Source organism: Macrobrachium rosenbergii, chromosome 14, assembly GCF_040412425.1.
Source record: "Macrobrachium rosenbergii isolate ZJJX-2024 chromosome 14, ASM4041242v1, whole genome shotgun sequence".
NCBI lineage: Eukaryota > Metazoa > Arthropoda > Malacostraca > Decapoda > Palaemonidae > Macrobrachium > Macrobrachium rosenbergii.
Window position 1 is genome coordinate 19,658,319 of NC_089754.1, and position 16,947 is coordinate 19,675,265.

Below are 16,947 nucleotides of genomic sequence, written 5' to 3' on the forward strand. Positions count from 1 at the left end.
TCTATACATATAGCATATATATAATATATATAGTATATTCATATATATATATATATATATATATATCATATATATATATATATATATATATATATATATATATATATATATATATATCAATACATATACATACATATAAAATATATATACATATATATTATACTACATTCATACATATGTTCATATAAGTGTAAACATATAATAATACTTTATACGATGCATGTATCTTTCCCATGTGGGAGACGGGGTAAACACTTGTCTTTTGGTGGTGGAACAGCCATTTTGCGGTGGTTGTTACGGTAGGCAAACCTCAGGACGGGTTTGCAGATTAAACGTCATAAGCCCAAGGAGATAGTAGTATAGGTTGGAGGAGGAGGAGGAGGAGGAGGAGGAGGAGGAGGAGGAGGAGGAGGAGGAGGAGGAGGAGGAGAGCCGCCATCTTCTTATGCGTTTGGTGGTCTACCGAAAAAGTATCATGTGACAGGGCAACCCTTGCTTTATCAGGATCCAGCTACACCCCTCATTGTGACCCCTCCTCCACTCATCCCCACCCTTTCTCCCCTCGTCTTTCTAATGCCTCAATCCGCAGTCGTCCCCGGAACCGGAATATATTCATGTAGTCGTTTCAAATTTTTTTCGTTTTCTTTTTCTTCATTCTCTTGTTTTTTCAAAATTCTCTTTTTTTTCAAAATTTATTTTTTTCAAAATCCTCTTGTTTTTTCAGAATTTTCTTTTTTCAAAATTCTCTTGTTTTGTTTTTAAATTCTCTTGTTTTAGTTTTTTTTAAATTCTCTTGTTTGTTTTGAAATTTTCTTGTTTTTTATTTCTCTTGTTTATTATCTTTAAATTCTCTTGTTTTTTTCAAATTCTCTTGTCCCTTGAAGCGTTACGCTTGTTTCTATAATGATGCAGTCAGATAGTTTGTACTCTGTTTACCTTCTGAGAGGTTATGATGACATCAAAATAAATAAACATCACCAACAATAATACTGATATTAATAATAATTATTGTTACTATACATGTATATCATCATCACTGTTATTAGCACCCAAACTTAAAATAAGATTATGATAACCGTTCTCATAACATATGAAATATCACTTTGAACAGCAAAATCTACGTAAAAGTACTTATAAAAATTCAAGATCCAAAACAGTGCATCCACACAGAATTAAATTCCCTCATCGCAATTAATTGCTAACAAATCGAGAAAATAAACTTTCGACCACTCGACCGCAGTCGACCATCAAAAGACAATAATAAAGCTTTCAATGACTCATAATCAACAAGACGTTACGGAGAGAGAGAGAGAAAAAAGCACCAGTAACGTAACGGTTCCTGATGATCTGGGAACCAAGTTGATTGTGAGAGCCGCGTTTACACCTTCAGCCAGACGATGTACACTCGCCAGAATTACAAACGGTTCAAGGGACTAATTTTTGTTTGGCTCGCTCGGGCGTTCTCCTTGCTGTTGATCTTCTCTCAGTTTCGTCTGCTAGAGAGAGAGAGAGAGAGAGAGAGAGAGAGAGAGAGAGAGAGAGAGAGAGAGAGAGAGAACATTTTGTACGGGGGATTTCTACAGTCCAAGTTCTATTATGGATTCAGTGAATGATGAAAAAAACTGCTGAAGTTAAAGGTGACAAATATAATATTATGTCCGTGTACAATTGTAACTGTATATATGAATGGTGAAGATGCACTGCTGAATCACAACGTAATGAAAGAAAAGGTGAAGCAGTTGATGCACTCAAGAAGACGATCTTTATACTTTCCTTGTGTTGTATTTATGACAACAGCCGTTCAGATCCGACAGGAAAAAAAAGCTACCTAAAGTGGATAGTTTTTAAGTTCATTCTCATTTTCTTTTCCTGAAAATGTAACAGATTGAGAAAAAACGTTAGAGGAATTGCATTTATAGAACTCTCTAGGCTATTTTTTTTTATCACGAAAATTGACAAATGAACTGAAGGAGAACCATTAAATGAAATGAATCTCTTTATTGAAATCGTTCAACTTCTACCACTGCCGTTTCAGAAGCCATTGTGGTATGCAACATTACTTCAAAATTGTCAGCTTTATCGACAGAGGAAAATCAGAATAGCTAATGTAGCTAATCAAAGGACTCGTTCGGGAGGCTGACCCTATGACGTGTTGCTTACTACAGCTATTTTTTGACTAGAAGTACACTTGGACACGAGTACACATACAAATAAACACGCATACTAATATTGATATTAGATATTCTGTGCTACCTTGGCTTGTTATCTACGCGTCACCTACTCCGAGGTGCTATAGTACTATAAACACCATACTGTAAAAGTATATTGTAAATGTAAAGTAGACGGCCGCACGAGGATCTCGATTATTAATATAAAATTTGTCGACCACACAACATAGAAATGGGTGTATATAATACTTTGATCCCCGAGGGGCTAGTACTAAACACGGCGTCCCAAGGAGCTTCCGCCATGTTTAGTACTAGCACCTCGGAGTAGGTGACGCGTGGATAACAAGCCAAAGTAGCACCAGATATTCTTTTTACCATGAAGAGGATATTGATAACTGTTAGAGTTTCTGAATAAAATTCCAAGGAAAGTCAAATCATTCCGGATACACAAACTAAAGCAATTCTTAGTAGCATCCTCCCAATCTGCGGCTTCGAAATGAATGTCTGTGCTACATTTGATGACAGAAATTCTTTTGCAGTCAAAAGTAAATTCACCTTCAGAATCTTCCTCCGAAAATCATTCGGGACTTTTCCTTTCCAAGGAAAGATTTAACTCTCCTAGAAAAAACACATTTTTCCTTCCTATATATCTGACATCAGCGACGATAAATTCTTGTTGTCCGCTTGTTTATTTTTGTTTTTTGTTGCAGTAACTGTTCATTATAGCAAGAACTTCTGCGTGCATCCTGACCTTGAAAGCACGTCCTCCGGAAGTTCATGCATGTCCTATTTTCGGATACTAGATTTCGCAGATTCATTCTTGCTCAAGCTTTGTTGTTATAGTAAGGTCACTCTAACCCTTATTCCCCCTTTACCTGGATTTCTTAGTTGTTAAGGCCTATCTCTGAGACGAAACAAATATTTTTGATTGTAATTTTAATGAAAATCAAGAGTTGCTTAGAAATTAGTATTTACTGTCAGCAATTATTCACCCAAATACTCCATTTCGTTATCATTATGAGAAATGGTTTAATACAGCTACTATCTCTCCTGATAAACCTGTTGCATAACACCTCCACAGCGATGCTAAGGATAATAAAGATTGAAATTATTATATATATCTGCAGGAGGAAAAGAGCTAGATTTTTTTTCCTGCTTACTAGAACTTAAACATACCTAATTCATATAATAAATACGCCTTCACTAACCTTAATGTTTAGCATGCTGCTTATAAACTGTCTATAATCTTCTCACTTAACAAGTGAGAAAGACAGATTTAAGATCAGTAGCTATGCACAGATATCGTATTAATTCCAACGCAAACAATTGATTCACTGCTGAGCCAACTCTCTTATACGGGAGTGCAGTGTCGATGCTAACTATAAACGAACTGAAAAAGGTGGAAGCTGTACAAGTGAATTATTTGCCCATTGAAAGTAGTATTTGAAAGACCTGAAAGAGTGGAAATTTAGAAATAGGTAAAAGAAGTAGTTAATGGGTAGCACAGGTGAAAAGATGGCTCAATATGTTCTGAGCTGGTTTAGTCCTGTGGAAAGAATGGAGGGTGATACGTTAGTGAAAATAAGACCATAATTCGGAATAGAGGAAAGGGCGAGATAAAACACTAGGAATTACTGGACAGGTGAACTAAAAGAGGTATTGGAAAGGGGGAGTCTAATCATCACGGAAACAAAATTGTGTGCAAAATAGAGGTGAGTGGCGCAGTGTGTACAGAATTTGGCTCATTGTCAATGTGACTTCTGTGTAGGTGTATGAAGCAATTAATGTTATGGGTTTTCTGCTCATAGAATTCATGCATGCTTCAGCATCTGATGTAGGAATGATCATTGTCTTCTTTCCTCTGAAGCCACCCTATGAATGATCATTGTATGTATCTTATATATATATTGTATATATATATATAGGAAAATATATATATATACATATATATATATGTATATATATGTATATATATATATATATATGTATATATATATATATATATATATATATATATATATATGTATATATATATATATATACATATCTATATATACATATATATACATATATATATATGTATATATATTTATATATATAAACATATAAATACATATATACATATATATATATACATATATATATATATATACATTATATATATATACATTATATATTTATATATATAAACATATAAATACATACACATATACACATACATACATACATACATACACACACACACACACACACACACAATGCGTGTTTGTGCTGTATGGGTGAAAAATCTACTGAAGAAGTAAAAAGCAAGAAATACCTCCTAATAATTAGGAAAGGAAGTTGGGTTCACGAGTTTAATCTAAATGTAAGAGTGTGTATTAAGTTACCAGTCCTGCTATAATGATTATGGGAACGGAGCGTATATGTAAACATATGTTTGATCCATAACTGGTGCTACTGCGACCATCAGTACTGGATTATGAACAGGAAAACAAAACAACCAGATCGTTCGGAGACCGCAAACCTCCACCAAGGCAGAGCTATTCCCCCCCCCCGCCGCCAGCCCGTTCTCAGATCTTTATTCAAATCTTCATGTCGTACAAAATGTCATCATTGGTTGCCGGTTACGATACCCATTTTTGATAGATTTGTAAAAAAAAAAAATTCAAGATACAATATCTTTTGTAATTAAACGAGCTGATAGACAATGTAACTCTTCTTTGACGGAGACAATAATTATAACGGTAACGGTGATAACAAAAGCAAACAAGCAGTACATTTAATTTATCACAACACACTTCTAAAAAGGTAGGTAGATTGTTTGGTTTGTAACTGGTATTTAAAAACTCTACGGGTATTAATCTTGACATTTAAGAAATTGCAAATAAAAAGCTACAAGATGAGTTTTTTTAAAGTAACATCAAACTGTATAACGGGACGATAACAGTGAATCGAAGCAAAATTTAAAAATATATGACAGCAAAAATCAACCAAAATCCAAACTTTGCATCTTCAGTGAGTTGTACAGAAAGAAAGAATGTCAATCAGATACGACTATTATATATATAAAAGTACCTTTATATTTACATACGTAAACATATGCAAGTATGCTGAAATTTTTTGTATTTTAATACATCATGGATATATTTCAGTTTTAGTTTAGACCAATTTTTCCATTTTCATCCAGATATAATCTGATACACTTTAACTCGCGTTATTCTAGGATAACTCACATTTTGAGATATCTGCATAAATTTCACCATAACAAAAGATTTCTTTGGTTACTGTCTTTGCAAATTTTAATTTACATCACTGGTTGAAAAGTGCACAGGACAGTATACTTTAAAGAGTTCTAGGCACACAAATGATTCCATGTGTCATTTTCATACACCCTCTTATCTCTCTCTCTCTCTCTCTCTCTCTCTCTCTCTCTCAAAAACGTTTCTTTAGTATCTATGTCTACAAATTTTAGTTTACATCACTGGTTGAAAAGTACACAGGACAGTGTATTTTAAAGAGTTCTAGGCACAGAAGTGATTCCATGTATACTTTCATGCATACACACACACTCTCTCTCTCTCTCTCTCTCTCTCTCTCTCTCTCTCTCTCTCTCTCTCTCTCAAAAACGTTTCTTTAGTAACTATGTTTACAAATTTTAATTTACATCACTGGTTGAAAAGTACAAAAGACAGTATATTTTAAAGAGTTCTAGGCACAGAAGTGATCCCATGTGTACTCTCTCTCTCTCTCTCTCTCTCTCTCTCTCTCTCTCTCTCTCTCTCTCTCTCTCTCTCTCTCTCTCTCAAAAACGTTTCTTTAGTAACTATGTGTACAAATTTTAATTTACATCACTGGCTGAAAAGTACACAGGACAGTATGTTTTAGAGAGTTCTAAGCACAGAAGTGATCCCATGTGTACTCTCTCTCTCTCTCTCTCTCTCTCTCTCTCTCTCTCTCTCTCTCTCTCTCTCTCTCAAAAACGTTTCTTTAGTAACTATGTGTACAAATTTTAATTTACATCAATGATAGAAAAGTACGCAGAACAGTATATTTTAGAGTTCTAAGCACAGAAGTGATCCCATGTGTACTCTCTCTCTCTCTCTCTCTCTCTCTCTCATCCTTTCTTTCTCTCTCTCTCTCTCTCGCTCTTTCTTTCTTTCTTTCTTTCTTTCTTTCTTTCTTTCTCTCTCTCTCTCTCTCTCTCTCTCTCTTAAATAACGAGAGAGAGAGAGAGAGAGAGAGAGAGAGAGAGAGAGAGAGAGAGAGAGAGAGAGAGTCCCATTTAAATCCTCTATAGAACGGTGAAGGGCGGTGTAGGTGTCGGTGGAAACGCCTTCAGGCATCACAGGAACTGCTATATTATCCTACGAAGCTCCAGGGCATCTGTAGCACAGAAATTACCTCCGCTAGGAGCCAGCCTCGGGAGAAACTCCCGTGGAAGGGCGATCGTGCTAAACTGAGCACTTTTGGCTTCTTGTTTAGGGATTAAAATGGCGTCAAACCCTCTTCATATGTCCGAAAGTGTGACTAGGTATAATTAGATATATTTTCACTAACTTGCAATATGTTGCTTTATGTATGAGGAATGCAGCCTCATGTACATGCTTTCGTAAACTGTACAAAAAGTTACACACACAAACATACACACATACATACATATATATATATATGTATGTATGCACATATATATAATATGTATACATATATATATATATATATATATATATATATATATATATATATATATATATATATATATATATATATATATATATATATATATATATATATATATATATATATAATACATTTATGTACATAGTTTATAGGGATATATGAATGGACTTAAAAAAGGATTTTCTTTTTATACACGAATGATATCACGGAACTGTTCAGAAGTAAAAGTGAGATCGAGACGGTTTTTATAACAAAAATATTTCTGGATCGATGCACAAAACGCAGGTACAGTAGTGACGTCTGAATCGAGATCATATTCAAAAGCAATTTTGTTGATATTAGGATATATAGGTGCGCGTTCGTTCGCTTTTGTTGTTTTTGTGAGCGCGCGCGCGTTTCGTACTGTAAAGAAGACAACGCTTGGGATATGAATGAAATTAAATAAGTTATTCTTCCTGTATATGAGTAACAAAGGATCCGAGGCATAGGACTTTTATTCTATAACTTTATGCAAATAAAATGCAAATAATCGGGAGTCTATTTTGATAGGTCGCCCTCTACAGGAAAATAGTTCTGAGCTGAAAAGACTACGTAATTTACATATACATTCTTGTGTGTATGTGCACACACACACACACACGCAAATTATAATATGTATATATACATATATATACTGTATATATACATACATACATATATATATATGTATATCTATCTATCTATGCATACATACATATGTATATATATATACATATATATATATATATACACACATATATTATAGAAATAATCAACAAACAACCACGTGTGGAACAGAAATAAATTTCTGACTCACAATTGAAAGACCTGGTCGATCCTGATGTGAGTCAGAAATTTATATATATATATATATATACTTATTTATATATATATATATATATATATATATATATATATATATATATATATAATATATATATTATTTATATATATATATAATACATACAGTGTATATATACAGTATATATATATATATATATATATATATATATATATATATATATATATATATATATATATATATATATATTTACAAGGCCACGGTGGAACGATCACAAGGGAATGAGTTTCTATAAGCGAAGACCAAACCTCAGTCATAAGAGTGGTTGTATGTGCTACCCAATATAACTGATCAAATTTCCGAGTTGAGAACTTAAATTCATATCGATTGCGCAACGTATAAAAATGATAGCATTTCCCAAAATGATCACTATGGATGCAATAATACCTTCCTGGAGGGATTTTTTTTATATGAGACTTAACCATGGGAGAAATTTTCAAAAAACCTTTATTAGTAGAGAGATTCATATCCTGTAACTATGCTGAGATGATCCCTTACTCCTTCTTAAACATAGTTTCTGGGCCAATGAGAAGCGTTGCTCTATGGTGTGGTTATAAGAAGTTTCTTCAACTCTTGTTATGAGGCATTTCTACCAAAATGTTATGGTAGAAATAAAGAAAAACATTTTCTCTCATCATAATGCGCCTCCACTTCCCTGAATGGGAAGAAAGCAAACAGTGGGTAAATGAAGATAACCTGATTAAAGATTATTATTATTATTATTATTATTATTATTATTATTATTATTATTATTATTGTTATTGTTGTTGTTGTTGTTGTTGTTGAGAGAAGACCCCTTTGAGACATACTTCATTGAAAAGAATAGTAGTTTGTACGCCGTTCAGCTTACACTGAGGCTTCTCAGCTGCCATGTTGAGAAGGAGCAGTATAAGATTAACGACGTATTATTATTATTATTATTATTATTATTATTATTATTATTATTATTATTATTATTATTATTACAAACCACGCCAGGGCCATGGGATACCTTACATAATAATGCCCAGCTATCTTCTTGTAACTAACATGCCAAACAAGCTCTGCAGAATATGTGGTAGTAAGTTTCTTCTTCTTCTTCCCAAAGCATTTTCCAGTAATCTGCTTCTGTCTTGCCTCAGACAATGCCCTCCAACCCCCAAAAACTTCTTTTCATCGTTCCCATTACCTCTGGCTCTCCCACGACGGTGGAAATGTTCCAAATCGCTGCTTGATAGCAGGAGCTGGCCAGTATCACACTACCATCATCTGAGACCGATTACTTGCAGTTACTGCGCCACAACGTCTGCATTATGTCACTGCAGCTTAGCATCACAGGTAGCTCTAATCGGGGGAAATCTATTTGCTCTCTCTCTCTCTCTCTCTCTCTCTCTCTCTCTCTCTCTCTCTCTCTCTCTCTCTCTCTCGTAAGCATAAAATACTTGTTTCTCTACCCTGGAAAGAGCAGCTCACTACCTCTGAGCAGTATTTGAAAGAGCCAATCACATCACAGAGAGGCTCTCATTAATTAAGAGTTTCTGCGTGAGTGACTCCCACGAGAGATGGAACGCTAGCAGACAATTGCTGGGAAACTCCCGTACCTGGTTTAGTTACCCGAAAATGTCCCTAAGTGTATATAATCTTTAGGAAAGAGGAAAAAACTCTTAGGCATATGAGCAGCTAATAAAAACCGTCATTTTCGTATTTTACAACTGGGAATTACGGTACGACTTGAAATTATCGTACATTGCCATAACAATTATCGTACATTGCCACAACCACCGGAAGTTTATGTAAACACTGGCTGATCGGCTACGACCAGCCGTCAGCGATCGGAGCTCCTTCTCAGATGTAGTAAACCTATTTCCTTGGCCACACGCACACAACTTAAGCTATTTTCGATATTTCCAGGGCTTTCCAGATGTATCATTTTGAACGATATTGCTTTGATGGGCATTTTACTTCGCAGTAAGATTGTTGCAATGGGCGTGTGGTGTAACTGATAAGAATGATGGTGATATACGTTTGTATAATATCACCTGCAACAAGCAAGTATATGCCCATGACTTAATGAATAACACGTTAAGATGTGTCTTTATCATATATTACTAAGTATTTACTGATAGGAATTTGTATTGCGACATCCAGTCGCAGCTTTTGTCCCAGGATGCCAAATGTAAGTTAAACTTCAAAGTTAAAATGAGTCTCTGCATTATCAATCTTTTTTGCTCCTTAAAAGATTACAGCGTAAATTTAGATATAAGGACAACGGACTCTCATTACAAATCTTTCACTGTCACCTTCATGCTACAAAACTGATCAAGGGGTTAGGCAATATTTAGTAAAAAAAAAAAAAAATAAAAAAAAAAGTTTTACAGACGTTTCTATCATTTTCGCTGTCTCAGCAACAAGAACAACATTGATAAACTTGATAATGATGCTACATGCTTCTGAGTAGAAGTAATGAAGACGAATGACACCTTCCCAATAGAGAAACTTCGAGGTGAGTAAAGAATTACGATATTTGTTAATGACCAATAACGATGTAACAATGGAAATAGGAGACCATGAATTAATTCCTTTTTTCTTTTCATTGCAGGCGTTCATGACAAACGGCACCAATATGCATCTCCAACTCTCGCCAACAGGATTCTCCAACAACTATAAAGAAGTAGATTTCGACAAAGAGCCAGGCAAGGTGAGTATTCTGAACGTATGCACTTAGTCATAAGGCTATAAAAGAATGTGCCTGGTTGCTAACACACTTGCAGCTACAGAAAAAGGTACACTTTAAAATAATAAGAATATTCAAGCACTCAACTTTATGAATCTTGGAAAGATAAGTAAATGTTGCATTTTCGCGATGTATAGTGTTGTTGGTGACCAAATCACTAATCACGAAAAATATCTACACACATGTAAAGGAAGCCCAAGAGCCAATGTTTTACGAAAATACAAATAATACGACTCTCCCAGGCTCTGTTATACACAGACATACAAGTTCTAAGCCATATAAAATACACGAAAAATGAACAACTAACTACAAACGTCATACGGGAAGGAGGAATTACAGTGAAGCTCATCATGCATTCAAGGCTCCAAGAAAAGTAAAGGCAATTTTGGTAAATATACAAAACAATGAACATTATTGTCAGTGCGGTTTTGGCCATAATGAAAAAGCAATTATGAAGACAATTAGCGACTGGATGAAGATTGCTTACATGAAACTAAGATTCAAGGCTTCAATAATAGATATGATGGAAAAATGTGAAAGGGGAGGCATACAGAAAATATGTAAGAAGTCAGAAAGCTTAATATTAATGTAGTATAAACGAACACATATACATACATACATACTTACATGCATACATACAAAGATGTGCGTGATCATGAGGAATGTATGTTGCTACCTATAAAAATGCCAGTACACATACACATAATGATACTTTGACATGCACACCCATCACAACACAGTCAAAGGACCTCGTTGGACGAGCCGGCAGAGTTCACGGCTAGCACTCTGCTAGTCCCAAGTTCGAGTCTCAGGCCGGCCAATGAAGAATTAGTGAAATTTATTTCTGGTGACAGAAATTCATTTCTCGCCATAATGTGGTTCGGATTTCACAGTAAGCTGTAGGTCCCGTTGCTAGGTAACCAATTGGTTCTTAGCCACGTAAAAAAGTCTAATCCTTCGGGCCAGCCCTAGGAGAGTTGTTAATCAGCTCAGTGGTCTGGTTAAACTAAGGTATACTTAACTTAACAACACATTCAAGGCAATAGGAATAAGTAGTTGAAAGGTCTTACTATGTTTAACTTTGGCCTTGTAGATTTAAAGTGATCAGTCATTCATTTAGGATATTAAAGAATACAAAATGTTTACTAGATAAAAGGAGGAACGATGTTATTGAGTTGGTTACTAACAGAAATAACAGTACTGCCAACGGAACTGTAGACCTAGCATCTAAAAGATATTTTTGCATTACTGTTTTATTTATTTTTGTACAATATTTTTAGCTGCTTGTACACTTTTGAAAACCTACTTCTTTGATTATTACCTGATCCAGTTTACAGGTTCTCTTATCCTTGGATCATTGCAGAATTTCCATGGAACTCGTAAATTTCATTCCTAAATAAGTTTTCGGATATCTTGCTCATTGGATGTCCTCTAAGAAATCATACGTTCATCACGATGTTATAAAATTGCTAATAAGCATTATATTGTTTACTAAGAGTATAAATATGATTTAAATGACAAACAGAGCTGAAATTATACATTGATCATTGAGCGAGTCGAACAATTTCAGCGAAAAAAGGAAATAAAGAGCAGCCTCCCACAACATACGTCAATATAACTCAAAGCAGACGCGCAAATAATAGGCTAATCAAACAAACCAACAATTCGAATGTCCCATTAGTTCTAATCAGAAAAAGCAACAACAACAGTAATAATGAAGGAAACAAAGAATTAAAAAAAAAATAATTAAACAACACCTGGGACAGGACTGGAGGCGGTACCATTAATGACAGGAGCAATGCTCAGCCCTAGCCGGACGGATCGAGATGAATTAAGGCGAGACCCAAGAGAGAGAGAGAGAGAGAGAGAGAGAGAGAGAGAGAGAGAGAGAGAGAGAGAGAGAGAGAATTCCTCCGCGGCGAGGCCACAGCGGAGTTGATCCCGAGAGCAAAGCGCCTCCTCCTCCATCAACAACAAAGGGAAGCATGATGTCTCCTCGAGTTGAGCATTAGGCATCTTGCAGCGCCCTTAATGACAGCCCAAGAAGGATTGGCCCGCACGACCTACTGGGGCGCCTCTCTCTCTGGGACCAATCTGAGACCAATCCGAGATAATAATTCTCCTAATAAGCAAAGCGGAGGAGGTAATCATATACACATTCCGAACGTCGCTCTGATAGAAATTTATGGTTAATGGACATTACATCCGGGGGGCTAGTCAGTGTATCACAGCGTTATAGTAATTCTCTCTCTTGCCTCAATTAAGGAATAATGGTCGCAACGAGTCGATTTTACAGGCTGATTTAAACGGCTGATTTAACGGCTTACATTTCAAATTTATCAAAAACAAAGTCTAACACAGACATTCACATATTATTTATTCATATATTATTTATATATATATATATATATATATATATATATATATATATATATATATATATAGATAGATAGATATATAGATATAGATAGATAGTCAGATAAATAGATAGGCAGATAGCTAGACAGATATATAAGTATATACGTAAATTTTATATATATATATATATATATATATATATATATATATATATATATATATATATATATATATATATATAAATATGTGTGTGTATATATATATATATATATATATATTATATATATATATATATATATATATATATATAAATATATATATATATATATATATATATATATATATATTTATATATATATAATTTCTCACTCTGTATTTCGATACGTTTGTTTCATCTCTCATCTAAACTGAGAGCCTAGTTTGCTCTCCTTACACAGGCGAATTCATTAAACTACTTTAGGATTCTCGCTGTGCCATTTCCTCTTTTCTTTAAAATTCGTCACTGAGTAAATGCGACAGAAGTTTATTTTGCATGTTAAATGAAAGGGACCTTATGCCATCACATGTAACGACTGTAGTAAAAAAAAAAAGTAATGCACTATGAACGCATTAAAATAAATACTTATCAAATGATTTAATTCGTCGTAAAGAAGCGCACCCAATTACAAATAACGAAGCAGATTTCATTAATTCCTTACTAATCTGGTGGTAACTGAATGAGAAATAATTAAGTCGTAACTTTATTAAACAGTGAAATCTGGAATTCAAAATTAAAAAGTTAAAATTGTAATGAAATTTTTATATCACATTCAAAATGCTTGGTTGACATTATGACTGAAAAATGAACAGAAAATATACACCTAAAGTTACGGAGAAAAATGAATCTCTCATGAGTTACGAAAGTGTCTATAAATAAATGCAATGTCAGGTAAAAAGAAAGTTAAAATTGTACCAAAAGTATTAAATGTTATATATAAAAAGAATATGAATGAAACCATTTGAGTTTAAGATACAGTACGTTAAAATTTCATCGTCCCGGTTTATGTTCTTCAGTATCCAAAGGAGTATTAAAAATCAACTGAAAGAAACCCTTTAGAACCCCAAAAATCTTAATGGCCTCCTTAGAACTTTCAAACAAATATTTATTTACCAAGGCTAAAGTTATTAAAGTAAAACTGATAAAAGAGCATTATCGAAGCTCACTCCAAGAAGAATTTCATCCATCGCAGATATATTTCATACCTCCGAAGGAAATTTTTGCTGTGGAGATTTTAAAAATGTTTTTGTTACTCAGTTTGGTTTTTCCAATGTCGCAAACTTGGTTTTTTGTTTTTGGATAATGACCAAAGCGACAAATGCAGTTTGGTCATCATCCCAAGATTTGTTATAATGATTGCCTCAGATTCTTATGATAAAATGTATATTTAGCTAAGGTAACGACCGTTTTTACCATTGTCAAACCTACTGGCCATTACCTCACTGTCCATGTCCAGTTATCAGATTTCTGGATAAACCAGTGAATGTTGAAAAACCGCCAAGCGTCCCAAAACCAACAGGACGCACACACACAAAACCTCACATCAGATCCTACTTACATAACTCTCGATCTACTAACACTTACCTAATTAGTTTCCCATTAAAAGACAATTAAACGCAATTAGTGTCAAGTGGCTCACAGCCAGTTCCTCGGCCTGCATCACTAATCTTCTTCCTTCAACAAATATTCGGCCGTCGAGGCCGACCCGTTTCCCCGCCTACCGCACAAACACACGCACGCACATACAAACGCACACACACATACACATACACACACACAGGGGTTTCTTTACGACCGACCACCTTATTGGTCCCTACCGTCCCCTACCCTCTATAATAGGCAGGAGACCTTCAACACCAGTGGTCCTTAGCCTCGAAGACCTTAGCCCGACTTGGAATAATAATAATAATAAATAATAATGGCGAGTACCCCCTTAGCCATATACAATGATAGACAAGGTAAATACAATACAGAATAATAATAATAATAATAATAATAATAGTACCCTTTATACCACCTCAGGGCCATCTACAAAGATAGACAAGGTAGATACAATACAGTACATCAAATCTGGATACACGAAATAAAAAGTAATAATAAAGAAAGGTTACACCCAAAAATTGCTGACAATAATAACAACAAATTATTTTTTTTAGCTAGAGGCATATGTAGATACAGAATCAGGAAAAGTTCACTAAACAATAATAATATTATTTTCTGAAATATACATAAGAGTGCCAGCGAAAGGACTGCTATTGTTAATGAATATTTCAAAGTAGTAGACCGTAATGATGCATCCTCCAACAAATCTTGCCCAATTGCTATTGCATAATGTTCCCCTTTCTCTTTTCTCATTGTCGTATCTTTCCATAGAATCTTATAAATCTTTAGCACTTGGATTTTTCAAAGCTTTTCCAGAGAGCGCCCGTGGCTACTGTAACCGAACTCATTAGCTTAGATCTTAGCATGCAAAATGTTCCTAGTCAAGATATTACATGTGTACAGTAATAATGTAAAACTAACATAGTACGTTTAAGACTGAACAAACAGGAAATCCTTAGAAGTCATAGGAAAATGCGGACTGACTGATAAAAAATTATTTATGTGATGGAAGCACTGAACCGCTTAGATAATGGATCTTTGACAAACGAGGCATTTGAACAAAACTAAAGTGACCTGAAAATCCATTTGGCAGTAGTTCTGAAATACAGATTTAAATTCAGACCATGGTGCCCATGACTTATTCGTTACTGGACTACTTATAAAAGAAATGTATTCGAAAATATTTTGCAATCGAGTTACCTATAAACAAGCAAATTCAAAGTCCATTATTTATAGAATTTGCGAAACGCAACTGAGAAACAGTACAGTACTCCAGAAAGATTTTCTTTTGACTGTTATAGTCTGGTGTTAAAATAAAAATTGACTTTTCACAGCGATATTCCCTAATCGTTGATAGTAACTGTTTCACCCTTTTACCGTCTGCTTTCTGTAGGACAACTATATATTATTAAATAAATATCTATTCAATTTGGTTTTCCAAAATGAATCCCTTCACAAACGGAGAAGCTATGCATTAGCTAACAAAGAAGAAACCGTACGGTTTTTGTGTGAACTTATTTCCACAGCCTCGAAAAACTAACCTAGTGTTGGATTGTCTTGCCAACCAGATTTCCTTCGCCTAAATAAAGTTACATTAGTGGTGTTGTTGGCGGGGGGGAGGTTAAGGTGGAGGGGGAGGTGTTTTGGGGAAGGGGATGAAGATTATACAGAAAAAGTCATCTGTCCAGAAAAGTTTTCAATGGCGAATTCAGTTTTTAAGTTTATGAATCCTCAGAGAAAAGGCGGCAAAGCCATCCAGTCATTTTTCATAACAAAGAAAGAAAATGAAGGAAATATTTTCATAGTCGTTTCACATATAGAAAAACCAGGTGAAAAACCATTCATTTGTTTTCTATAGGTGACATGACTTATATAAATCACTCGTCTACTTTGAAGTTATTCATGCATGACGCAAATATAGGCACCTCTCTATATAAACAAGTACACAAGTAAAAACTTTGTTCATTTGTACTACAGCAAGCAGCGTCAATATTCTCGTTAGACATAAAACTGTTAAAAAAAACGCCTACCTCTCTCTCTCTCTCTCTCTCTCTCTCTCTCTCTCTTCTCTCTCTCATCCGCATATATGCGTGGAGTACGTGATGCAGACTGCTAGGCTGTTAAGCAAGGTAGCAGTGAGATTTGCATATCAAATAGAAATAATTTGATTAGGATCGGAATGCCCATTTGGCCTGTTCCATAAATACCACTTCTAGGATCTAACAAGCTTGTTCCTGTGAATTTATTATCATCGAAAATTGGCTCCCCAGACGGAAATGTCTCTCGCTGTATCAGAGGAACCTCTTTTCTCGTTTTAAGAGGAGAGAGAGAGAGAGAGAGAGAGAGAGAGAGAGAGAGAGAGAGAGAGAGAGAGAGAGAGAGAGATTCTTTGCATAATGTATACAAGTGCAACTGATTGAGTGATTCATTTTGATAAAGTGGCGTTGCAACTATCAAGATCATCTGCGCCGACAACAGACCTCATGAGAAGGAGAGAGAGAGCGTTCTTTGC

At 34.8% G+C, this 16,947-nt stretch overlaps 1 protein-coding gene across 1 annotated transcript in view; it reads left to right on the forward strand.

Moving 5' to 3' along the window:
* Nucleotides 1-16,947, forward strand: part of LOC136845750 (protein big brother-like) — a 59,072-nt gene that overhangs the window by 30,052 nt on the left and 12,073 nt on the right. The window contains exon 3 of the mRNA XM_067115995.1: nucleotides 10,304-10,402. Within this exon, the coding sequence (XP_066972096.1) occupies nucleotides 10,304-10,402 (99 nt within the window). The remainder of the gene's footprint in view (nucleotides 1-10,303; nucleotides 10,403-16,947) is intronic.